Source organism: Lonchura striata, chromosome 5 (genome assembly GCF_046129695.1).
Source record: "Lonchura striata isolate bLonStr1 chromosome 5, bLonStr1.mat, whole genome shotgun sequence".
In the NCBI taxonomy this organism is placed as follows: Eukaryota; Metazoa; Chordata; class Aves; order Passeriformes; family Estrildidae; genus Lonchura; species Lonchura striata.
In genome coordinates, this window is record NC_134607.1 from 3747941 (window position 1) to 3765667 (window position 17727).

General features: G+C 41.9%; 1 protein-coding gene across 1 annotated transcript in view; it reads left to right on the forward strand.

Annotated features, from left to right (window-relative positions):
- Window positions 1–17727, forward strand: part of VWF (von Willebrand factor) — a 116774-nt gene that overhangs the window by 33722 nt on the left and 65325 nt on the right. The window contains exons 16-21 of the mRNA XM_021540069.1: window positions 3261–3501; window positions 4314–4408; window positions 6073–6233; window positions 12687–12790; window positions 15937–16075; window positions 17530–17664. Of these exons, the coding sequence (XP_021395744.1) occupies window positions 3261–3501; window positions 4314–4408; window positions 6073–6233; window positions 12687–12790; window positions 15937–16075; window positions 17530–17664 (875 nt within the window). The remainder of the gene's footprint in view (window positions 1–3260; window positions 3502–4313; window positions 4409–6072; window positions 6234–12686; window positions 12791–15936; window positions 16076–17529; window positions 17665–17727) is intronic.

Below are 17727 nucleotides of genomic sequence, written 5' to 3' on the forward strand. Positions count from 1 at the left end.
GGATGTCTACAGGGCATGATGGAGAAGATGTGTTAAATCTAGTCCTGGCAGGGTTCACCTCCACCCAGAGGTGGCAACATTTTCACCTTGTGTTACTTGAGGAAGTGGTCATGGTTTCTCTTTCACTCTGATTTCAAAGCCTGCCCACAAGAGGTGCATGAGCTCTTTGATGCGAGCATGTTTTTTCCAATGTTTCCCCGCTGTTTCTCATCTTATTCCTGGGACAGGCTGTGCTTAGAGCACAGCATTGAGCTGTTTTGGTATTATAGGAGCCATCCACAGAGACTAGATGCACCTTGCCTCTTGCTCTCATTTTCCTGTCAATAATGGGATGGGGTATTTTTTAGTGGCAGTGTATTACATAGTGTACAGATGTCAGTCCTCTCCCAGGTCACTTGTCTTGCCTTTTTGCTGTTAAAACCAGATGATATTGGAAGGGATAGAGCAGTGTATTGGGATGTGGAGTGTAAGACTGGCATTTGAATACATAACTGGAAAAACAAGGGATGTTACAAAAATTTTAGGAGGTACATGGGCAAGGAAAATCATAGAATGGTTTAGTTTGAAACGAACCTTAAAGATAATTTTGTTCCAAGGGACACCTTCCACTTTCCCCAAATCCCTTTCAGCCTGTCCTTGAACACTTCCAGGGATGGGACAGCCACAGCTTCTCTGGGCAACCTCTGCCAGAGCCTCAGCAGCCTCACATGGACAAATTTCTTCCTAATGTCTAATCTAAATTTGCTCTCTTTCAGTTTGAAGCCATTCCCACACATGGATTACAAAGCTTTATTTAAGAAAGGAACCTACTGCAAAGTTGTCCCTGTGGACAGGGAGAGTTACAACTGACTAGGAAGTAGGGCAGGATGTTTGACTCTGTTATTCCATCCTTTTTTTGAATCTTGAAACTCATAAACTGATGTACCCATCTGAAATCTGCCAAACCAGTTCCATGTTTCCAGAGGTTCATGTGTAGCAAATGGTTCATGTGTAGCAAATAGTACTTACTGCTGAGGCCTCATGGTAGTCCTGCTGGGATGTGCCTTTAATAATGAAAGTTATTTCTAAAATGGTCCTCAGCCCTGGGCTGTACCTGTTCAGGGTTTGATTTACTGCAAAGATCAGGTTTTTGTAAATCAGAAGCACATTTTTGTGAATGCTGCCAAGAACTCCTGTAACAGTGAGTGAGTCTATCTTCTGCTCAGTCCAGAGTTAGGAAGCATTCACTGTATTGATGAGCACACATTTCTTGGACTGTGTTGTGAAAGGTACATTAAGCAGTTTGGGCACAACTCCCAGACTTGGAAGATTTTTGCTCTTAAGAAGGGTTCAAGTCACCTTAGATGCTTCTGGGCTGGATTTTCAGTTTAGGGTGTTACACTCCCATGTATAGGGCTGCAGGAGTCTCAAGCTAGTGCAAGCATGTCTCTCTCCAGTAGGCAGGAATAATTCTTCATTTCAGAAGAGTTTTTGTGAAGGTGACTGTGAGCCACAGGTCAGCATGTAAGCCTTGCTTTGCTAGTCCAGCAAACACCTGGCTGAGGCTGCAGGACCATCCTGTTATTCCACGGCTGCTAGAGCTCCCAGGGGTGTGTGCTAGAAGAGAGTAGGGTTTATCACATCATTCTGCAGGAATGACAAGAGGAAGGGCTTTCTCTGTAACCCTTTCATCCTGGTTTCAGCAAGGTGCAAATGTCCCAACTTCATTTGCAGCTGCTTCCCTGATCATCATTCCTCATCACCTTACACCTGTTTGCAGTGGAAAGTTGCCACAAGCAACAGTGTAACTCCTGGTTATCAGGAGGCCTGGTAAATTCAAGCTTTTGATAAAACAAGCCCGTTTCTTGTCTTCTGCAATGTGTTGTCATAGCTGCCACCTAGTGCTGATGCTGATGTGTGCAGAGGTGAATGCCTTAATATTGGCCCTGTAGAAGTGGAGGTTTTAAAAATGAGGAAGCCAACATGGCTCCAAAGGCCATAATTAATTTTCACAGGGTACACAGGACATGGCAGCTGAAGGGAACACAGGCAAGCAGAGCCCCAAGCACAGCTGTGCATGGGTTTTTTAAAACATCAGAAAACAGGGGATGGACACAATGAGACAACCAATGAATAATTCTTAGGGTGTGTTTTTCAGGGATGCCACGAATCAGGGTAAGGGGAAGAGAGAGGGTTCAATCTTGGGTTGGTCCCAGAGGTGAGGAACAGGGAACTTTCTAGAACAATTGGTAGGGTTTAGGTTGGCAGGTCAAAGGCAGGAAAGGGTCTGGAAGGAAGGAGATTCTTTGAGGAACAGCTGGGTAGGAGGGTACAATTTAGAGAGAACGTGGGGGATAATAGAATGTACTGTTTTAACAATCAACCTAATAGAATGTAGTAAAATAAACATAAACTGCAACAGTTTGGTTCCATGATTGCTAAAGTACTTCATTATTTGCATCTGTTTCCATAGAAATCACAAAATGCTTCGGGGATGTGAGGCTGTAGAGTACTACTTTTCTACTTATTTTGACCAAATAGTTGCTAAAGATGTTGCAAAGGAAGAGAGATGTATGTGTATATGACACTTGTAATGCTCTTAATGCATGGGATCATGGAATGGTTTGGGTTGGAAGGGACTTTACAGACCATGTTATTCCATCTCCTTGCCATGGGCAGGGACACCTTCCACTAGCCCAGGTTTTTCCAAGGCCCATGCTGCCTGGCCTAGGACACTTCCAGGGATGGGGCAGCCACAGCTTCTCCAGGCAACCTGTGCCAGGGCATCACCACCCGCACAGGGAAGAATTCCTTCCTGCCATCCAATCTAACCCTGCTTTCTGTCAGTGTGGGGCCATTCCCCTTGTCCTGTCGCTCCAGGCCCTTACCCAAGAGTGTCTTTCCATCTTTTTGTAGGTTCCCTTCAGGATAGCTTCAGTGAGGTTATCCTGCCTGTGATCCAGATAATAACAGAGGTTGGACCGAGCTTGAGTTTCGTGTTCTAGGCAAAATTTTGTGGCTGGATTTCCATCAGTGCAGGGTAGTCCAGTCCTGACAATTATTGGGAATTTCATTTAGTAAGGTTTTGTTTGTGTGTGTGTATATATAAGCAGTGCCTTAGGCTACGCCAGTGCTGCAGTTAAGGAGGAATGGTGTAACACTCCATTGATGAGTAAACTGAGCAAACACTTTTTAATCCCAAGCTTCCCAGTCTGTTTTAGGCAGCTCTTCCTTCAGCTGGATTTGGATCAAATGCTCTTCTCCCTCATGTGTTTCACCAGCAATGGCCTGTCCTGAGGGCCAGGTGTACCAGCAGTGTGGAACACCGTGCAACCAGACGTGCCAGTCCCTGTCCTACCCGGAGGAGGACTGTGAGCAGATGTGCCTGGAGGGGTGCTACTGTCCCCCCGGGCACTACCTGGATGAGCACGAGCAGTGCGTGCCCAAGTCCCAGTGCTCCTGTTACTATGATGGGGAGATCTTCCAGCCAGAGGATGTCTTCTCAGACCATCACTCCATGTGGTAAGTGTACTACTCGTAACCCTTCCCTACACACCAGCAGTCCAGTTTTTGGAGGGCTTGAGTTGTTAACTGGGCGAGTTCCTCTGCATCCCCTGAAACTAGTTAAAGAAAAGGTAAGATTTTGCCTCCAAGAAGCCAAATGGTGAGTTTTGCTGTTGTATCTCTCTCTTGGGTTGATTTCAAATATCACCTTACTCAGAATTACTCAGTATTAAGCCCTGTCCTGTGAACAGTTCCTGCCAGTTTGAAATGGAGCTTAATTACTGACAATAGCTACTTTGTGGGCTTTTAAAATGTCACTTTAATGTACTGTGCTACACTTCTTACCTGTTAAAACATAATTACCTCTTGTCAAACATACAAGTATTATAAAGCATTTCTAATTGTTAAATTGAGTAGCAGTAGACTTGAAGTGGGAATGCAATAGCCAGGCAGGCCCAGTTTTGGGAACAATGTATTGTATTCTTTTCCTCTCTACCACAGAAATCCCAAGTTTTGGGAACTAGGTGGTCCCTTGCCTCTTTCCTCAGCAAATCTGACTATTGTTCTGCCTGGCTTTATCCCTGTGCAGCTGCACTGGATCCAGCAGGACAGGGCCAGCAAGCAGCTGGGTTTCCATGCCACTGTATCCCATCAACTCCCTTAAGGAAAGTTTGCCTTTAATGTTGGTAGACACAGTGAATGGAGAGCAACTGCTCAGCCCCACTGAGGTGCTGTTTTGCCTTCTGACAAGTTCCCTGTTGACTGAAAATCAGTGTGAGTGAAAGCTGAATGCTGTTTCATTAAATATAAGCTCTGTTTGTTTTTCTTAGCTATTGTGAGAACGGATTCATGCACTGCAGTACAAACAGAGCTCCTGGTGCCTTCCTGGCAGATGTTTTTGCTGATGAGAGGCCATCACCCAGAAGTTAGTATGCCTTAAAATATTATTTTATTTTGATTTTTTTTTTCTCTTCAGTCTCTTGGTAGTGTAGATTGGGGAAGAAATTCCAGAGTTTGCAACAGCTGTAAAATTGTGAGGTTTTTTTTTTATGGGATAGAAACAAAAGGGATGTGTGGGAAGGTGGAGGGTGCAGGGCTCACTGAATCTCACCTCTCAAAATTAAAATTAGCCATAGCAGTCTCTCTTGAGCTGAAAAGGTTAAAGGATGCTTTGGCAGTGATCTGAGGTCTCCAGTTTCTATTTGAGGATTACAGGACATCAGTAACTCATCAATTTTATACCTTCTGCTTCTCACTAGTGGGATGCAAACTCATTCCTGGTGTAAATGAAGCTTTTAGTGACATGAAGGCTACACTACTGCCAGGTTTCCAGTGTACCTTCCAGCCAGCAGGAATCTCCATGAAATCTGGAGACTGACAGCTCCCATGTTTCCCATCAGTGGACAGGTTTATCAAACATTTGGCTGAAGGCTGTGAGAGGTGCATGGGTACACTTCTAGCATCTGGCTGGGGTTTCCAGCATTGGAGAAAGGTCAGCAGTGCTCTGGGAACTTTTAGGTTTCTCACTGATACATGGATAGAGCTGATGGGATTTTCATGGCATAGGGGGTTTGAGACTGGATATGTCTCAGAGGGGACAGGGCTAGTGGGGTTTTGGGGAGGCCTGAGAATATCCAGGAGTTGGATTTGGTGATCCTTGTGAGTACCTTCCAGCTCAGGATAACCTATGATCCCTATGGGAACACCAGTAGAGCCAAACATGGTGTCTTCCATGGCACACTGACAAATGCACCTCTACATGGGGTCTGGAGGAAATTTCTGGTTGATATTTGCCAGTGCATTGGAGACAAAGGGTAATTGTAGTTATATAATTCTCAGGGTAAACCACCTTCTAGAGGAAAACGCTGTAAATACCTCTGTAGGTACAGGGCAGTGACCTGCTTAATGTTGCTTGCTAGAACACCTGTGACAGTGTCACTGGTTGGGTCACCTGTTCTTCAGGTGAAGCCTTCCAGGTGAATATCTCACCAAACTCTTCCCTTAATGCTCCTGAGACATACTTTTCCTGATAATAGGATGTCAAGACTTACAAAACCTCAGAGAGGCATATTGCTAGTACCACTTGAAATAGTATCCTGGAGTTTCTTGGGACATTCTGAACTTTTGTCAGATCCTGAAGTCTCAAAGAGTTTTTATTGAAGCTCAGGGCACTGCTATTTACAGTCACCAATGTAGTTATATTCAGTGTGGGAAATGGGTCTAAATACAATAATATAAGATGCTGTTGCTTCTCAGAATATAAATTTTCTACTAACTTTGTACAGTGCCTAGAGGTGTTTGCATAGCCCCAGTGCAGTCTGGAATTGCACTTTTATGTTTAGTGCAGCTTTTTTGCTTCAGTATTAAATACCTGCTTTTATGACAGCCTAACTGAGGTCACTCCAGGGGAAGTAGGGGCTGTTTTCTTTGCCATTTCATGTTTAGTGGTGTTGCTCCAGGCTGTATTCTAAATTAATTTTCTAATCAAAGAAATTAATTTTCAAATCAAAGATCTGCCTTTTAGAAAAATACTGTGCCAACAAAACTTGAGTTCTAATTGCACTTTTTGTGAACTCATTTTTTTAAAAGTAAAAAGGAGCTTGACATGCAGATACCCCATGGAAAAAATTATCTGTCCTGCCAACAACCCAAGAGCAGAAGGAGTGGAATGTACCAAGACCTGCCAGAACTATGACTTGGAGTGCATCAGCCATGGCTGCATATCTGGATGCCTCTGTCCAAAAGGGATGGTAAGCAGGTTTCAATACAGCAGCGAGAAGCAGGTCCTCTTTGCTTTCTTGCCTTCATTCTCTGCTACCAACAGTCTTCTTGCAGCTTGGGAATAAGTGGTTGTGAAATATTGACTGTCAAGTTGTGGCTGGCTTAAAGAACATGTACTAGCATTGGAGATGAATTTTAGCTTGTAAAAATAATGATTAATCAAAATTCCAAAGCCTGCCCTGAAGACCATTTGACATCTTCCTTCAGCACTGCTCCTAAACTCCTCCTCAGTCTTGCTGAACTTTCTCAGCCAAAGAGACAGGAGTACACGTACACCCATATTCAGCTTGATCATAGGGATGGAGCACCTCTCCTTCAAAAAAAAAGGTTGAGAGAATTGGGATTGTTCAGCCTGGCAAAGAGAAAGCTTTGGGGGGTGACCTTATTGTGGCCTTCTGGTGCGTGAAGGGAGCCCACAGGAAAGATGGAGAGAGACTCTTGACAAGGTCATGGAGTGACAGGAAAAGGGGGAATGTCTTCCCACTAACAGAGAGCAAGTTTAGATAGGGTGTGAGGTAAAAAGTCTTTATTTGTGAGGGTGCTGAGGCCCTGCACAGGTTTCCCAGAGCAGCTGTGGCTGCCCCATCCCTGGCAGTGTCCATGGCCAGGTAGGATGGGGCTCTGAGCAACCTGGGACAGTGGACGGTGTCCCTGCCCATGGCAGGGGGTTGGAGCAAGATAATCTTTAAGATCCCTTCCAATCCAACCCATTCTTGGGTTTCTCTGATCCAGCCATCCTTCCTGCTGATATTGGTTCCTTCTTGTCAAGTCTCCATCTCTCCAGCTGCCTTCCTGTGGGTTGTACCAAACTCAAGGTTCCCTGTGTGAAGGAATGTGGGATATGAAACTTGCTAAGGTGATGCCAGAGTGTGTCTCAGAGTTGCAGGTGTTGTACTAAGCACACCTTTTTTTTGTTCACTGAAAAGAGGCTTTCTGTGGTCTAGGGTTGTATCCCACAGCAACCCTCAAATTTAATAAGTTTGTGTTTTCTGCCCCTAAAACAGCTCTTCCCAAATTCTCATCATGCAGTAATTTTTAGCAATAATATATATTTTGAGTGTTGCTTCTGTATTTTGCTGATAAACACACATTTATAGAAATAGATTCTACTTCAGAATAAAATGCCAGTTCTAGGAAAAAAGCTCAGACTTGTGAAATGTCTTGGAGGTAAAAAAGAACAGAATCTGAAGTCACCTATACATTTTCACCATGATTTCAAAAACAAGTATTGCTTCTTTTCACATTTCAGTCTGTAAATGTCTATCCTTTAACTGAAAAATATTCCTAAATAGTAGCAAGATAAGGAAACTTAGAAAAGCTTCTCTGCTTTAAAGATCCCAGAGCTCCAGGGTGAACAAGCTTTCTTTGCATCTAACATTTAGCTGACTTGGTAAAGGAGCTCGAGGTTTTTGGTTTCAATTCTGCGCCATGGTGATAGTACACTTTTGACATAATTGTGGAAAACAAAGTATGATAATTGCTCCACAGGGAAAAAACCCAAACCCCCATAGTAATTAACCTTCACGTTTGGCACAGTATTTCATATTCTTTTTCAGTAAGTTTAAACAAACAATTGTTTTATAAAATTGTTGCCAAGAGAGCAGTCTTTGGCCTTTTGGAATTGGAGACTCCAGCTGACTTTGCAATGATGTGAAACACACCCCTGACTTCAAAAAGGTGGTTTGTCAGGTTTTGAATTGAAGAATTAGGCTCACTATTTTTTAAAAAAAATCTCTGTCCACTAGATGACAGTATGGTTTAATCTTCACTAAACTCAGCTTGGAATTACTTGTTCTCATTAGCTTCCCTTGTGGCAGAGAATAAAAATCATGAGCTGCACCCAAGCCACGATGGGAGAAGCCCTCATAGAGGTGATCTTGTAATCACTGCCATGCAAAATCAGGATCAAGCCCAGTCTCCATTCAGGTGTGTCCTGTTTGATCTGCCTTTGACTCCTGGCTTCACAGGAGATGCCAGCTCATTCTCAAAGAACAGTTTCCTCCTCCTCACCCAATGGGATGAGGTTTGAGAGAACCTTTTTTTCTTATTTCTGTGCTCTGCAATGAGGCTTTGTGTTCCCTCACTAGAGAATGATTTGGATGGTAACCAGGATCTCCTTCCCATCCTGTCCTTTTCTAACACAGAGACTCTGGGAGCACAGAGACAAAGCTCATCAAATTCTAGGTTTTCCAGGCTTGTACAAGAGAGGTGAGCAATAAAGGGACTGGAAAAAGAAATTACCATTTTACTTGTCAGTCTCCTGTATTGGTGTTCTGTAATCCTGCCTGATTTATGAGTAATCTCAGAGGGTGAGCTGCTGTTTGCAGGAAGGTCTTTGGGAAATAACATACTACTCAACATGTGTTCCCATAAATATTTCACGTATTATCATGCCAGAAGAAATTGTGCCTTCTTACTGAATTTTTTTTCTTTTGTGATACGGTAGCATATGAAAGTTAGAATGCTCACAGATAACTTATTCGATTGAAGATAAAACCCAATTTCATTCAACTTCTTCCAAACTTTCGGCTTTTTTTCAATTTCTTTCAAAAATAAGTTTTCTGGTTTGTCTTGGCTTAGTATTTTACATTGCTTTGATTTCTAGCAAATAATGTTCAATATGTCATAAAATAATTTTTCTGTCATTGATCATCTGGAAGGTGAGAAATTCTCCATTACTTGTCACCCTTTTGCACAGCAGAAAAGAGAAATCATAACATATGTGCAGGAGTGTGGGGAAAAATATGCTTTCTCAGATTAGTTTACACCACTTCAGCTTATCCCATTGGAAAATATTAATAAATATACAAATTGAGTGTTAACCACCTTTCTGGAGAAAGAGAGGAGCAGAACAATAACAGCATAAAATCCAGATACTCCAAAAGTAGAAAATTAGTTTATGTCTGTTCCCAAAAATAGACAAAAAAATTAAGATTTAAAATTTAAATGAAATATTTTACTGCATTCCGACTGCTGAAATAAAACTATTTCTAAAACTTTGATGCATTAGTAGGAAAAAAAAACCAAACCTACAAATCCCAAACATCTTAATCAGGAAAGTTTGGAAGGCTTGCTTTTTTTTTTCTTTCTAACTATTTTCAACTGAAACTTACCTGACTATTTTGAGTTCTCTGTTGTATATTTTTTTTTATTGTGGGCCTATCCTATGTTACAATGTCTCATGAGGAGATGGGCATGTCAAATAAACATCAGAGACATGCAGCTAACATAAGAAAGAGAAGTCAAGTGTAAACCAGTGCATTTTGATCTTCTGACATGTTGTTAGCTTGTCTTCTCACAGTGAGAGGCTGTTTTAGTTAAAATAAAAATTTATGTAAGAAATTCTTCCCTGTGAGGGTGCTGAGGCCCTGGCACAGGTTGCCCAGAGAAGCTGTGGCTGCCCCATCCCTGGAAGTGTCCAAGGCCAGCTTGGATGGGGCTCTGGGCAACCTGAGCCTGGTGAAAGGTCCCTGCTGATGGAACTGGGTGATCTTTAAGGTCCCTTCTTCCCTAAAATAATTTTTTATTCTAAAGCCTATTAGGTATTGGGTTCTAATCTCACCCACTTCCTTTATTTAATCCCATGCTTCTTCATACCTTTGAGTGACTTTCCACTGAAAGCCACACATGTCAGGAGGAACAGAGCAATGTCTCAGATTCCCCTGACAGAGGGATACTCATCAAATTGTGTTGACCAAGAGTTCAACTTTTAGGTTCATTGAGTTGGATTTCAGGACCATAGGATCTCCTGACTTGGAAGGTCCCACAAGGATCATCCAGCCCAACTCCTGACCCTGCACAGACACCCCAACAAGCCCACCCTGTGCCTGAGAGTGTTGTCTAAACCCTGGATCTCTGGCATTCTTGGGGCTGTGACCATTCCCTGGGGAGCCTGGGCAGTGCCCCAGCACCCTCTGGGGGAAGAAATTTCCTAAACTCCAACCAAACCTTTCCCTGACATTCACTTAGGTCCTGTCCCTGGTCACACAGAGCAGAGATCAGGGCCTGCCCCTCCTCTTCCCCTTGAGGAATCTGCAGAACTGCTGTGAGCTCTGGCCTCACTCCTCTTCACCAGCTGAACAGACCAAGTGCCCTCAGCCACTCCTCATATGGCTTCCCCTCCAGACCTTTCACCCTCTTTGTAGCCTCCTTTGGACATCCTCTAACAGCTTTAGATTGTTATATTGTGGTGCCCAAAACTGACCCCAGGATTCAAGGTGAGGCTGCACCAGTGCAGAGCAGATCAATCACCTCCTATGAGTGTGGGTGAGGAGAATCTTAAAAGTACTGAAACCTGTACTATTGTCCTTCCTTTTGCAAGATTTTTCAAGGTTTAGCAATTAATAATACAGAGCAAGGAAATTTTTGACATTATTGTTTGATCCCCAAGTAATGGGAGAGCTGTTAGTCAACCATTTGCAATCCCATGGATGCAGAGCATCATCCTAAGGGCATTAAATGGTGCAAACAGTTGCTGTTTTCATTACAAATCTGTCTTTTCATGTTGTTGCCTCCCCAGTGCTGCTGCCTCCTGTCATCTCAAGCACTCAGGACTGCTAAAACTCCTGTATTAACTGCAGTCCTTTGATGGATTGAGAGACTTTCAGAGAAAATCCAGCTGCTTGTGGATAGTACTCCTGCACTTGTACTGTAGTACCACATGGTCCTTGTAGTGCAGCATGGCAGCAGGCTGCCAGATGTGCCCCAGATTTTGGATGGGGTGTTAAGAGACCCAGTAGATTGTGTGTTACTGTTAACAAAATCACAATTCATTGAGTTTTGCAGAAAAAATAAGATCGTTCTTCTGGTCAAAGTCCACTTTGGGTTTTTGTGTTTTGCTTGCTGAATCCCACCCACCCACTCTGTCAGTATTCAAGACAAGGTGCTCTTCCCTCTTTGTTGGTGGTTTTATGGCTGCTGCACTGGTTGTGATAAAATTGCTAATATCAGTCTGTACCAGTTTTTAGGGAGCAAGGAGAAGAGGTTCTGATTCTCTTTTTACTGACCAGATGTCTAACACCTAGTTTTGTATCCAGAGGCAAGCCCTCAAGTGTATTGTGAATTGTGTTGCTGAACATTCTGCAAAAATTTAGAAATGTAGCCACAAATGTGAGGTCATATTCCTGCTTTTTTTTCCTAAATGCCACCAGGAAGGAAGGAAAGAAGGTATTAAACTCTTCTTTCTGGTCTTCTCTGGGCTTTCTCACCATTCTTTGTAAAGGTGAAGGCAGAGCTGCAGCTCTATTATCTAGAAAACCATTCCTTTGTTTCCATCTTGCTTTTATCAAAGTGATTTTATTTGACATAATGCAGCTCTCCATAAGCCACAGAACACATGGAACTGCATATGAAGGAAGGGTCTCTGAGCTATGAAAACTTTTTTGAGAGTTATTCCATGTGGCAGTTCTAGGTCCCCATAGGAAAAGGCAAAGCTGTTCTTCTTTATTAACCTGGCGTTCGGACTACATTGATCTCATTGCCCCATATTTAATGGTAAAAAATAAACTGTTTTAATGATTTTGCAGAAAGAATTTAAAGTGGGAAGGTGATATTTTGTGACTTTTGAATGAGAAGAAGGGGAAGGGCTCTCCATTTAGGTATTCCATGAAACAAGAGCCAAACCTATCCTGGCTTTGCCAGAACTGCTATTGAGTGAAAAGTCAGCGTAGCCAGCTTTGGTTATGTTTGATTCTCTGAAACTGGGGGTCTTAAAAATGGAAAGTAATTACAGAAAAAGAAAACAGAAAAGGAATGGGAAAATGGAATAAGGCATTACTTGTTTATCTTTGGCTGCAGTTTTTTCATTTTTTTTCTTTTTCTTGTTTAAGTGGGACAAATTATTTGTTGTTATACAAAGAAACTCAGAAGGGTTAAAATGAAAATATGGATAGAAAATAATGTCCTATTTCCCAGAAACAGGACCTGTTGCAGAGAGAGCAGAATAATATCTCAAGTGGACTGATATTTATCCTGCCTTCCTGGAAATAAATAGGGATTTGAAAGAAAATGAGTGATTACTGCGATTTTCAGATAGAGGGTTTGCTTTGTTAAGGGGCTGTTGTCTGTGACAACAGTTTGTTTCCAGTTTATGTGTGAGAAGCTATTCACCTGCTTTTCATACTTATGTTAACCTGGTTCACTGCATCCTGGACTTTCTCATTCTGCCATTCTTCTGTAATGTCAACTATTTTTCCAGTATCTTGAGATGGTGGGAGCAAGCTGTGATTTATGTACCTACAGCTCTATTTATGTCAATGGCTAAAAGTATTAGTACTGTACCTTTCTCACCTTGGATAGTCTTCATCATTTCTTTTATTCCCTTCACCCTTTCTTTTATTTTCCATCCACACGTTCTGTGCTTGCCCTGCCCATGGCCACATCCCAGTAGCCCCAGGTGGTGACAAACTGTGTGTTCTGCTTAGGTACGACATGAAAACAAGTGTGTTGCTCCTGAGAGGTGCCCGTGCTTCCACAATGGAAGAGAATATTCCAAGGGAGAAACGGTGACTAAGGACTGCAACACCTGGTGAGCCACTGGAACGATGTTTCTTTCTTTAGGGGGTCTACTGTGTTTCTGGTAACACCAAATATTGTTTGCTTACCAGATCTCTTTTAGAGAAAGCCAGCTTTTGCAGCATATTAATTGTACAGACAGCACATTCCCTTTGCATGTTGCATAAAGATCCAATAAAATTCCTTGCAATGTCTGGCAACCTCTACCTTGTGCCCAACAAATAGTTGTGTGTCTGTGCAACTCCTCTGTAGGCACTAGACAGTGGCTTTTGCAACACAAGACACCAATTTAGGACCCATATGCTTTGGGGTGGGAGGAATGGAGCCTGGGCTTTGTCACTAAGCTTGGCTGTTGTGTTTTCCTTTTTGTTGGCTGTCTGAGGCCTTCAAATCAGCCCCTTTCAGCCAGAAGGGGTGTGATGCACTAGCTGTAATATGTTAGGAGCTCTTCAGGGAGATGAAAAAGAATTAGGAAGGGACAAATATTTTATATCTCAAAAGAGTGCTCTATCCATGGAAAACTGGTAGTTTCTTAGAAGAAGAGTGAGTGCTCCATGTCTTTCACCAATATCCTGCTTGGTTGCTAGAAAAGGATTGATAGGTTCCAAGGGGAGTTCTGGGCTGCTCAATTTGCATGGAGTGAAGCCCTCAGCACAGCCTTTGGTAAAGTGGGCCACTTTTGGCTTCTCCTGCACAGCACATTGGCTGCACTGGAGGTGCTTTGTTTCCTGTGTGTGGTGGGGGAGTGTTGGCTCTTTTCCTTCAGAGCTCCAAGAGTCCAGGGTGTAGGACACTCAGCCACCACTGCTGTGAAAATCCTGGGAGTTTTTTGAACTCAGACTTGAGAATCTGTTGTGCATTCTACCCTAAGGTTCCTGCCCAGCTCTGTAGCAACCCCAGGAGCAATGTTTGTATGACTGACTGGAGGTGGGTCAGAGAATCAGCACCACTGGAGAGTCCAATGTGAGATTTTTGTTTGGTACACTGCTCCTTGCATAGCAGTGATTTCAAGTTTTGTATTTTTTAACTAGCGGGACCACTCGTAACTAGCATGAGTTAGCCTTGGATGAAGGTTTTGTATAGAAATATTAATCTCCCGGTGTTTTGTTTAATTTCTTTCCTTTGCAGCTACATATAACATTGTGAATCCATGTACTGTAATTAAACCTGGGGAAAAATAGGCTTGAAAGGTAAAAAGATGGAAGGGAAAGTTTTTTTTTTTTTTTTTTTGTCCAGGTACATATTCTATAATCTGCTTACATTGCATTTAGGTAAAAGGGACTCAGCTGAAAAAGAAGCACCATGAAAATTTTATTGAAACAAGAAGAATACACTGTGAAACTCCTCAGTGTTAAGAAGGTTGCAAGATTCCTCCTAATAGCCACAATCAGCCTTTTTATTTTTGATTATTCATGTAATCTTTGATCTTGAAGCAACATGGTTATGATTACTTTATTGTTGTAACTGCCCACAAATCTGGCAATATCTGTAAATTATATTTCCTCAAATACATAGAATTTCTTTCAATATTATGCTCAAGTAAATGTTAGAAATCAGGCTTTTTCTCATTGATAAAAAGCTCTTCCTCACATTTTGGGTGTTTTTTGTGAATGTGGAAGTAAAATTGGAGATAAGTTCCCTTCAGTAATGTCACTAGGGCTTTTTTGCACAATATGACTTTGAAAAGTTTCCTGATAGTTCTCAGCAAATATGAAGTCAAATGTCATTTAGAAAGTGATATAGGAAATTACTATTGCTTTGAGAATTAATAAGAATTGAGAGTCTGCATTTTGGAGGTCGAGGTCTTCCTTTTCTTTTGTTTTTGCTTTTTGTACTGCTGTTGCAGGAGTTCTCATTCTCACTTGTTCCTAGCCAGATGTGAACACCTGCAAAGGCAATATATGAGCCAGAGGTGTCAGATTTGGCGTTTACGTCCAACTTGACATATGGGAGACCCTTATTCATGAACAGCAGAATGTCTCCAAGCCTAAGCCAGTGGCAAACCTTCTGTTATGCAATGTGTTGGAATTCATCGTGGAGCTCAATGAAAATTTGAGTCACACTTGTGCAGCAGTGCACTGCAGAAATTTGCTAATCTGAATTTAGCCACCCCATGTCCCTTATAATCTGTCCATGGACGCATTTACAAAATCTTGCTCTTGTTTAACTGCTAGCAGAGGAGAGGGAGCAGGAGATTTCATGTTACTGAAGTTTCATTCTTTGAAAAAAATGTCTTGCCCAATTTTATAGTGATGTGAAATGTTATCAAGATTAAATAATGTCTGTGCTCAGGTTAAGGCATTATTAGAGAACTCAGTTCAGTGCCCAGCTTTTCCTTCAGATAGCAATTTGATCTTGGGAAAGTACTTCAAGTTTTTTATCCCTGAGTTTTTATGTCTGTAAAGTATGTCTAGAATTCTTTCCCTGACCTCACAGAGCTTGGTTAGAAAATTCCTGGAGCAGTGACGTCCATCTGCATTCATGGAGCATGTAGTGGATGCATGATTTGCCATCCTCCAGCATAATGATTAAATTATTATTATTAGATGTTGTGTCAAATGGTATTCTAACTCTCCACTGATTCTGAGTTTTATTTTATTTGCTCAGACTTTTGCTAGTTAGCAAATCAATTTATTTCACTGATCAAAACCTGTGGATGTCAAGGGAGAGCTCCCCTTCCATATTTGCAGCTTCTGTAGCAAGGTTATGCTCCTCCAGGATACTTCTGCAAAAGGGCAAGAGTGGTGGATGCTCTGTTTTGCTGAAAGGGTACTTGGAGCAGAGCAGCATATCCTAAATAAATAAAATTCTAGTATAAAAGCATACTCCAGCAAATTCTAGTATAAAAGAATATTTCAGCAGACTCTGTCCTGACCTATTTTGTAACAGGGAAATTCAAACCACCCAGAGTCCTACATGCAGCTTGTAAGAAGCAGGGAAACACATCCCTTGTTCATTTTATCTTAATGCACTATTAGGATTTATGCACCCACTGCTAAAATATGCTGATTTATGTCAATGAGAGAGCCTCTCACCTGGTGGTATAGAGCTCCTGGAGACAGAGACTGTGGCACTTTGCCTAAAGCACTTTGCATTCTCTTGCTTGTTGTTTACATTGAGATAAGGACAACTGTCACTGCCCCCTTTTCTCTGTTACAGTGTGTGCCAGGGGAGGAAGTGGGAGTGCACCAAAAATCTCTGTGATGGCACCTGCACTGCTATTGGTACAGCTCATTACTTGACATTTGATGGATTGAAATACAGGTTTCCAGGAAACTGCCAGTATGTGCTAGCTCAGGTAAGAAGAGCATGTCAAATGCTAAAGCTGCCTGATCATATAAAAAAACAGTTTTACACCAGGTAAGAAGCCCAGTGTTTGGATAAATCACAGTTATCTATTTCTAATTACTAAGCCAGATGTGTACTAGAGAAAAATAGAGCTTATTAATGTCTTCAGAGATGTCTTGAGAATTTTGAAGAGTGAATTGTGTTCTATGTCAGGCTGTCTGTCATGAACCTTATGAGAGCACCTTGGTACAGAGCAGAGCTGTCTGAATCTCATCTCTAAAATGGAATTCTGGCTATCCATAAATCAATGTTTTCTTCTTTTCCTTTTTATCCTGTAGTGGTAGCTTGCTGTCTAGCTAAGTGAGACAAGGAATGCTCAGTGAACCTTCCCTAAATGCACCCAGAGCATAGGCTCTGCTCATTCCCTTCTGCATTGCCCTGTCTTGTTCCATGCACCACCTGCTTGGAGTCCCCTGACAGTATCCATTTTCCTCACAGCAAGGAGGAGAGGGGGATAAAGGCAGAGCACACTAAAACCAACTTTTGATTTGTGGAAGCAGCCAGAATTTAGTTAACTAAGATAAAGGCTCGTCTGCATGCAAATTATCGTGTCTTTAGAAATGTCTGTGCAAATAAGGATTTATCTGAAAATTTGGTCTAAAACTAGAGGGATTCACTGCTGATTGGTAACAAGAATATTCTGCAGTTACAGTGGGATGTGTTTATTGGGTGGGCTATTATTTTCCCCACAGAGTCCTCATTAGTCACATTACTCCTTGCAGTTAGGGACAGATGTGTGACCTGCCTCTGCCTAGGTCTTTAAAATATGCTTCCACCTTGATTCCAGCTGGATTATGTTTGAGGAGTGATGGCTTTGGTACTTCTGAGAGCTCTGTGTAAAGATCTTATGGGTAGCAATACCATAGGCTACTACAGAACTGCTTAAAATGGAATTCAGATCTGTTTTGCTTAAATGACAGACACAGAGAGCTCCACATAGGGCCTTTTCCTTAAAAGGTGTGTACTGAAAAAAATGAACACTACCAAAAAATAAAATCTAAAAGGCCAGAGAGATAAATTCTTCATGTAAATGTAGTAGGAACTCTCCAAAGATCTCAGAAATATTGGACTTAGAAGAAAATCAATACATTAATCTGTGTATTCAGATGTGCCCCGTGCCCTTCATACATTTTAAAATATCGCAGATACTGTAACATGGTGGATTCTCCCTGCCAAAAAATACTCTCCAAATTATGCATGTGTGCCTCACTCTTTAAAGGATGGAACACATGAATATCAGTGCTAAGAGTAAAATAAATTAACATGGGAACAGTTGGCATGCCAATATATATCCTAGTGACCACAGATTACCGTATTTGAGGCTTCTTTTTTCTCTGTGTTTTTCCCTATGTGTGTTTTTCAAGTACTCTGCATTACTGACTCATTTATTTTCTTATCTGATAGGATTTCTGCAAGGGTGACTCTGGAACATTCCAGATACTCATTTCAAATGAAGGTTGTGGCTTCACTGGAGAAAAGTGCACAAAAAAGGTTATCATCTTGTATGAAGGAGGGGAAATAGAGCTGTTCAACGGAAACGTATGTACTCTTTCTTTTCTTTTTCCTTCCTGTTTTTTTGGGGAAAACAATTTCAGATTTTTC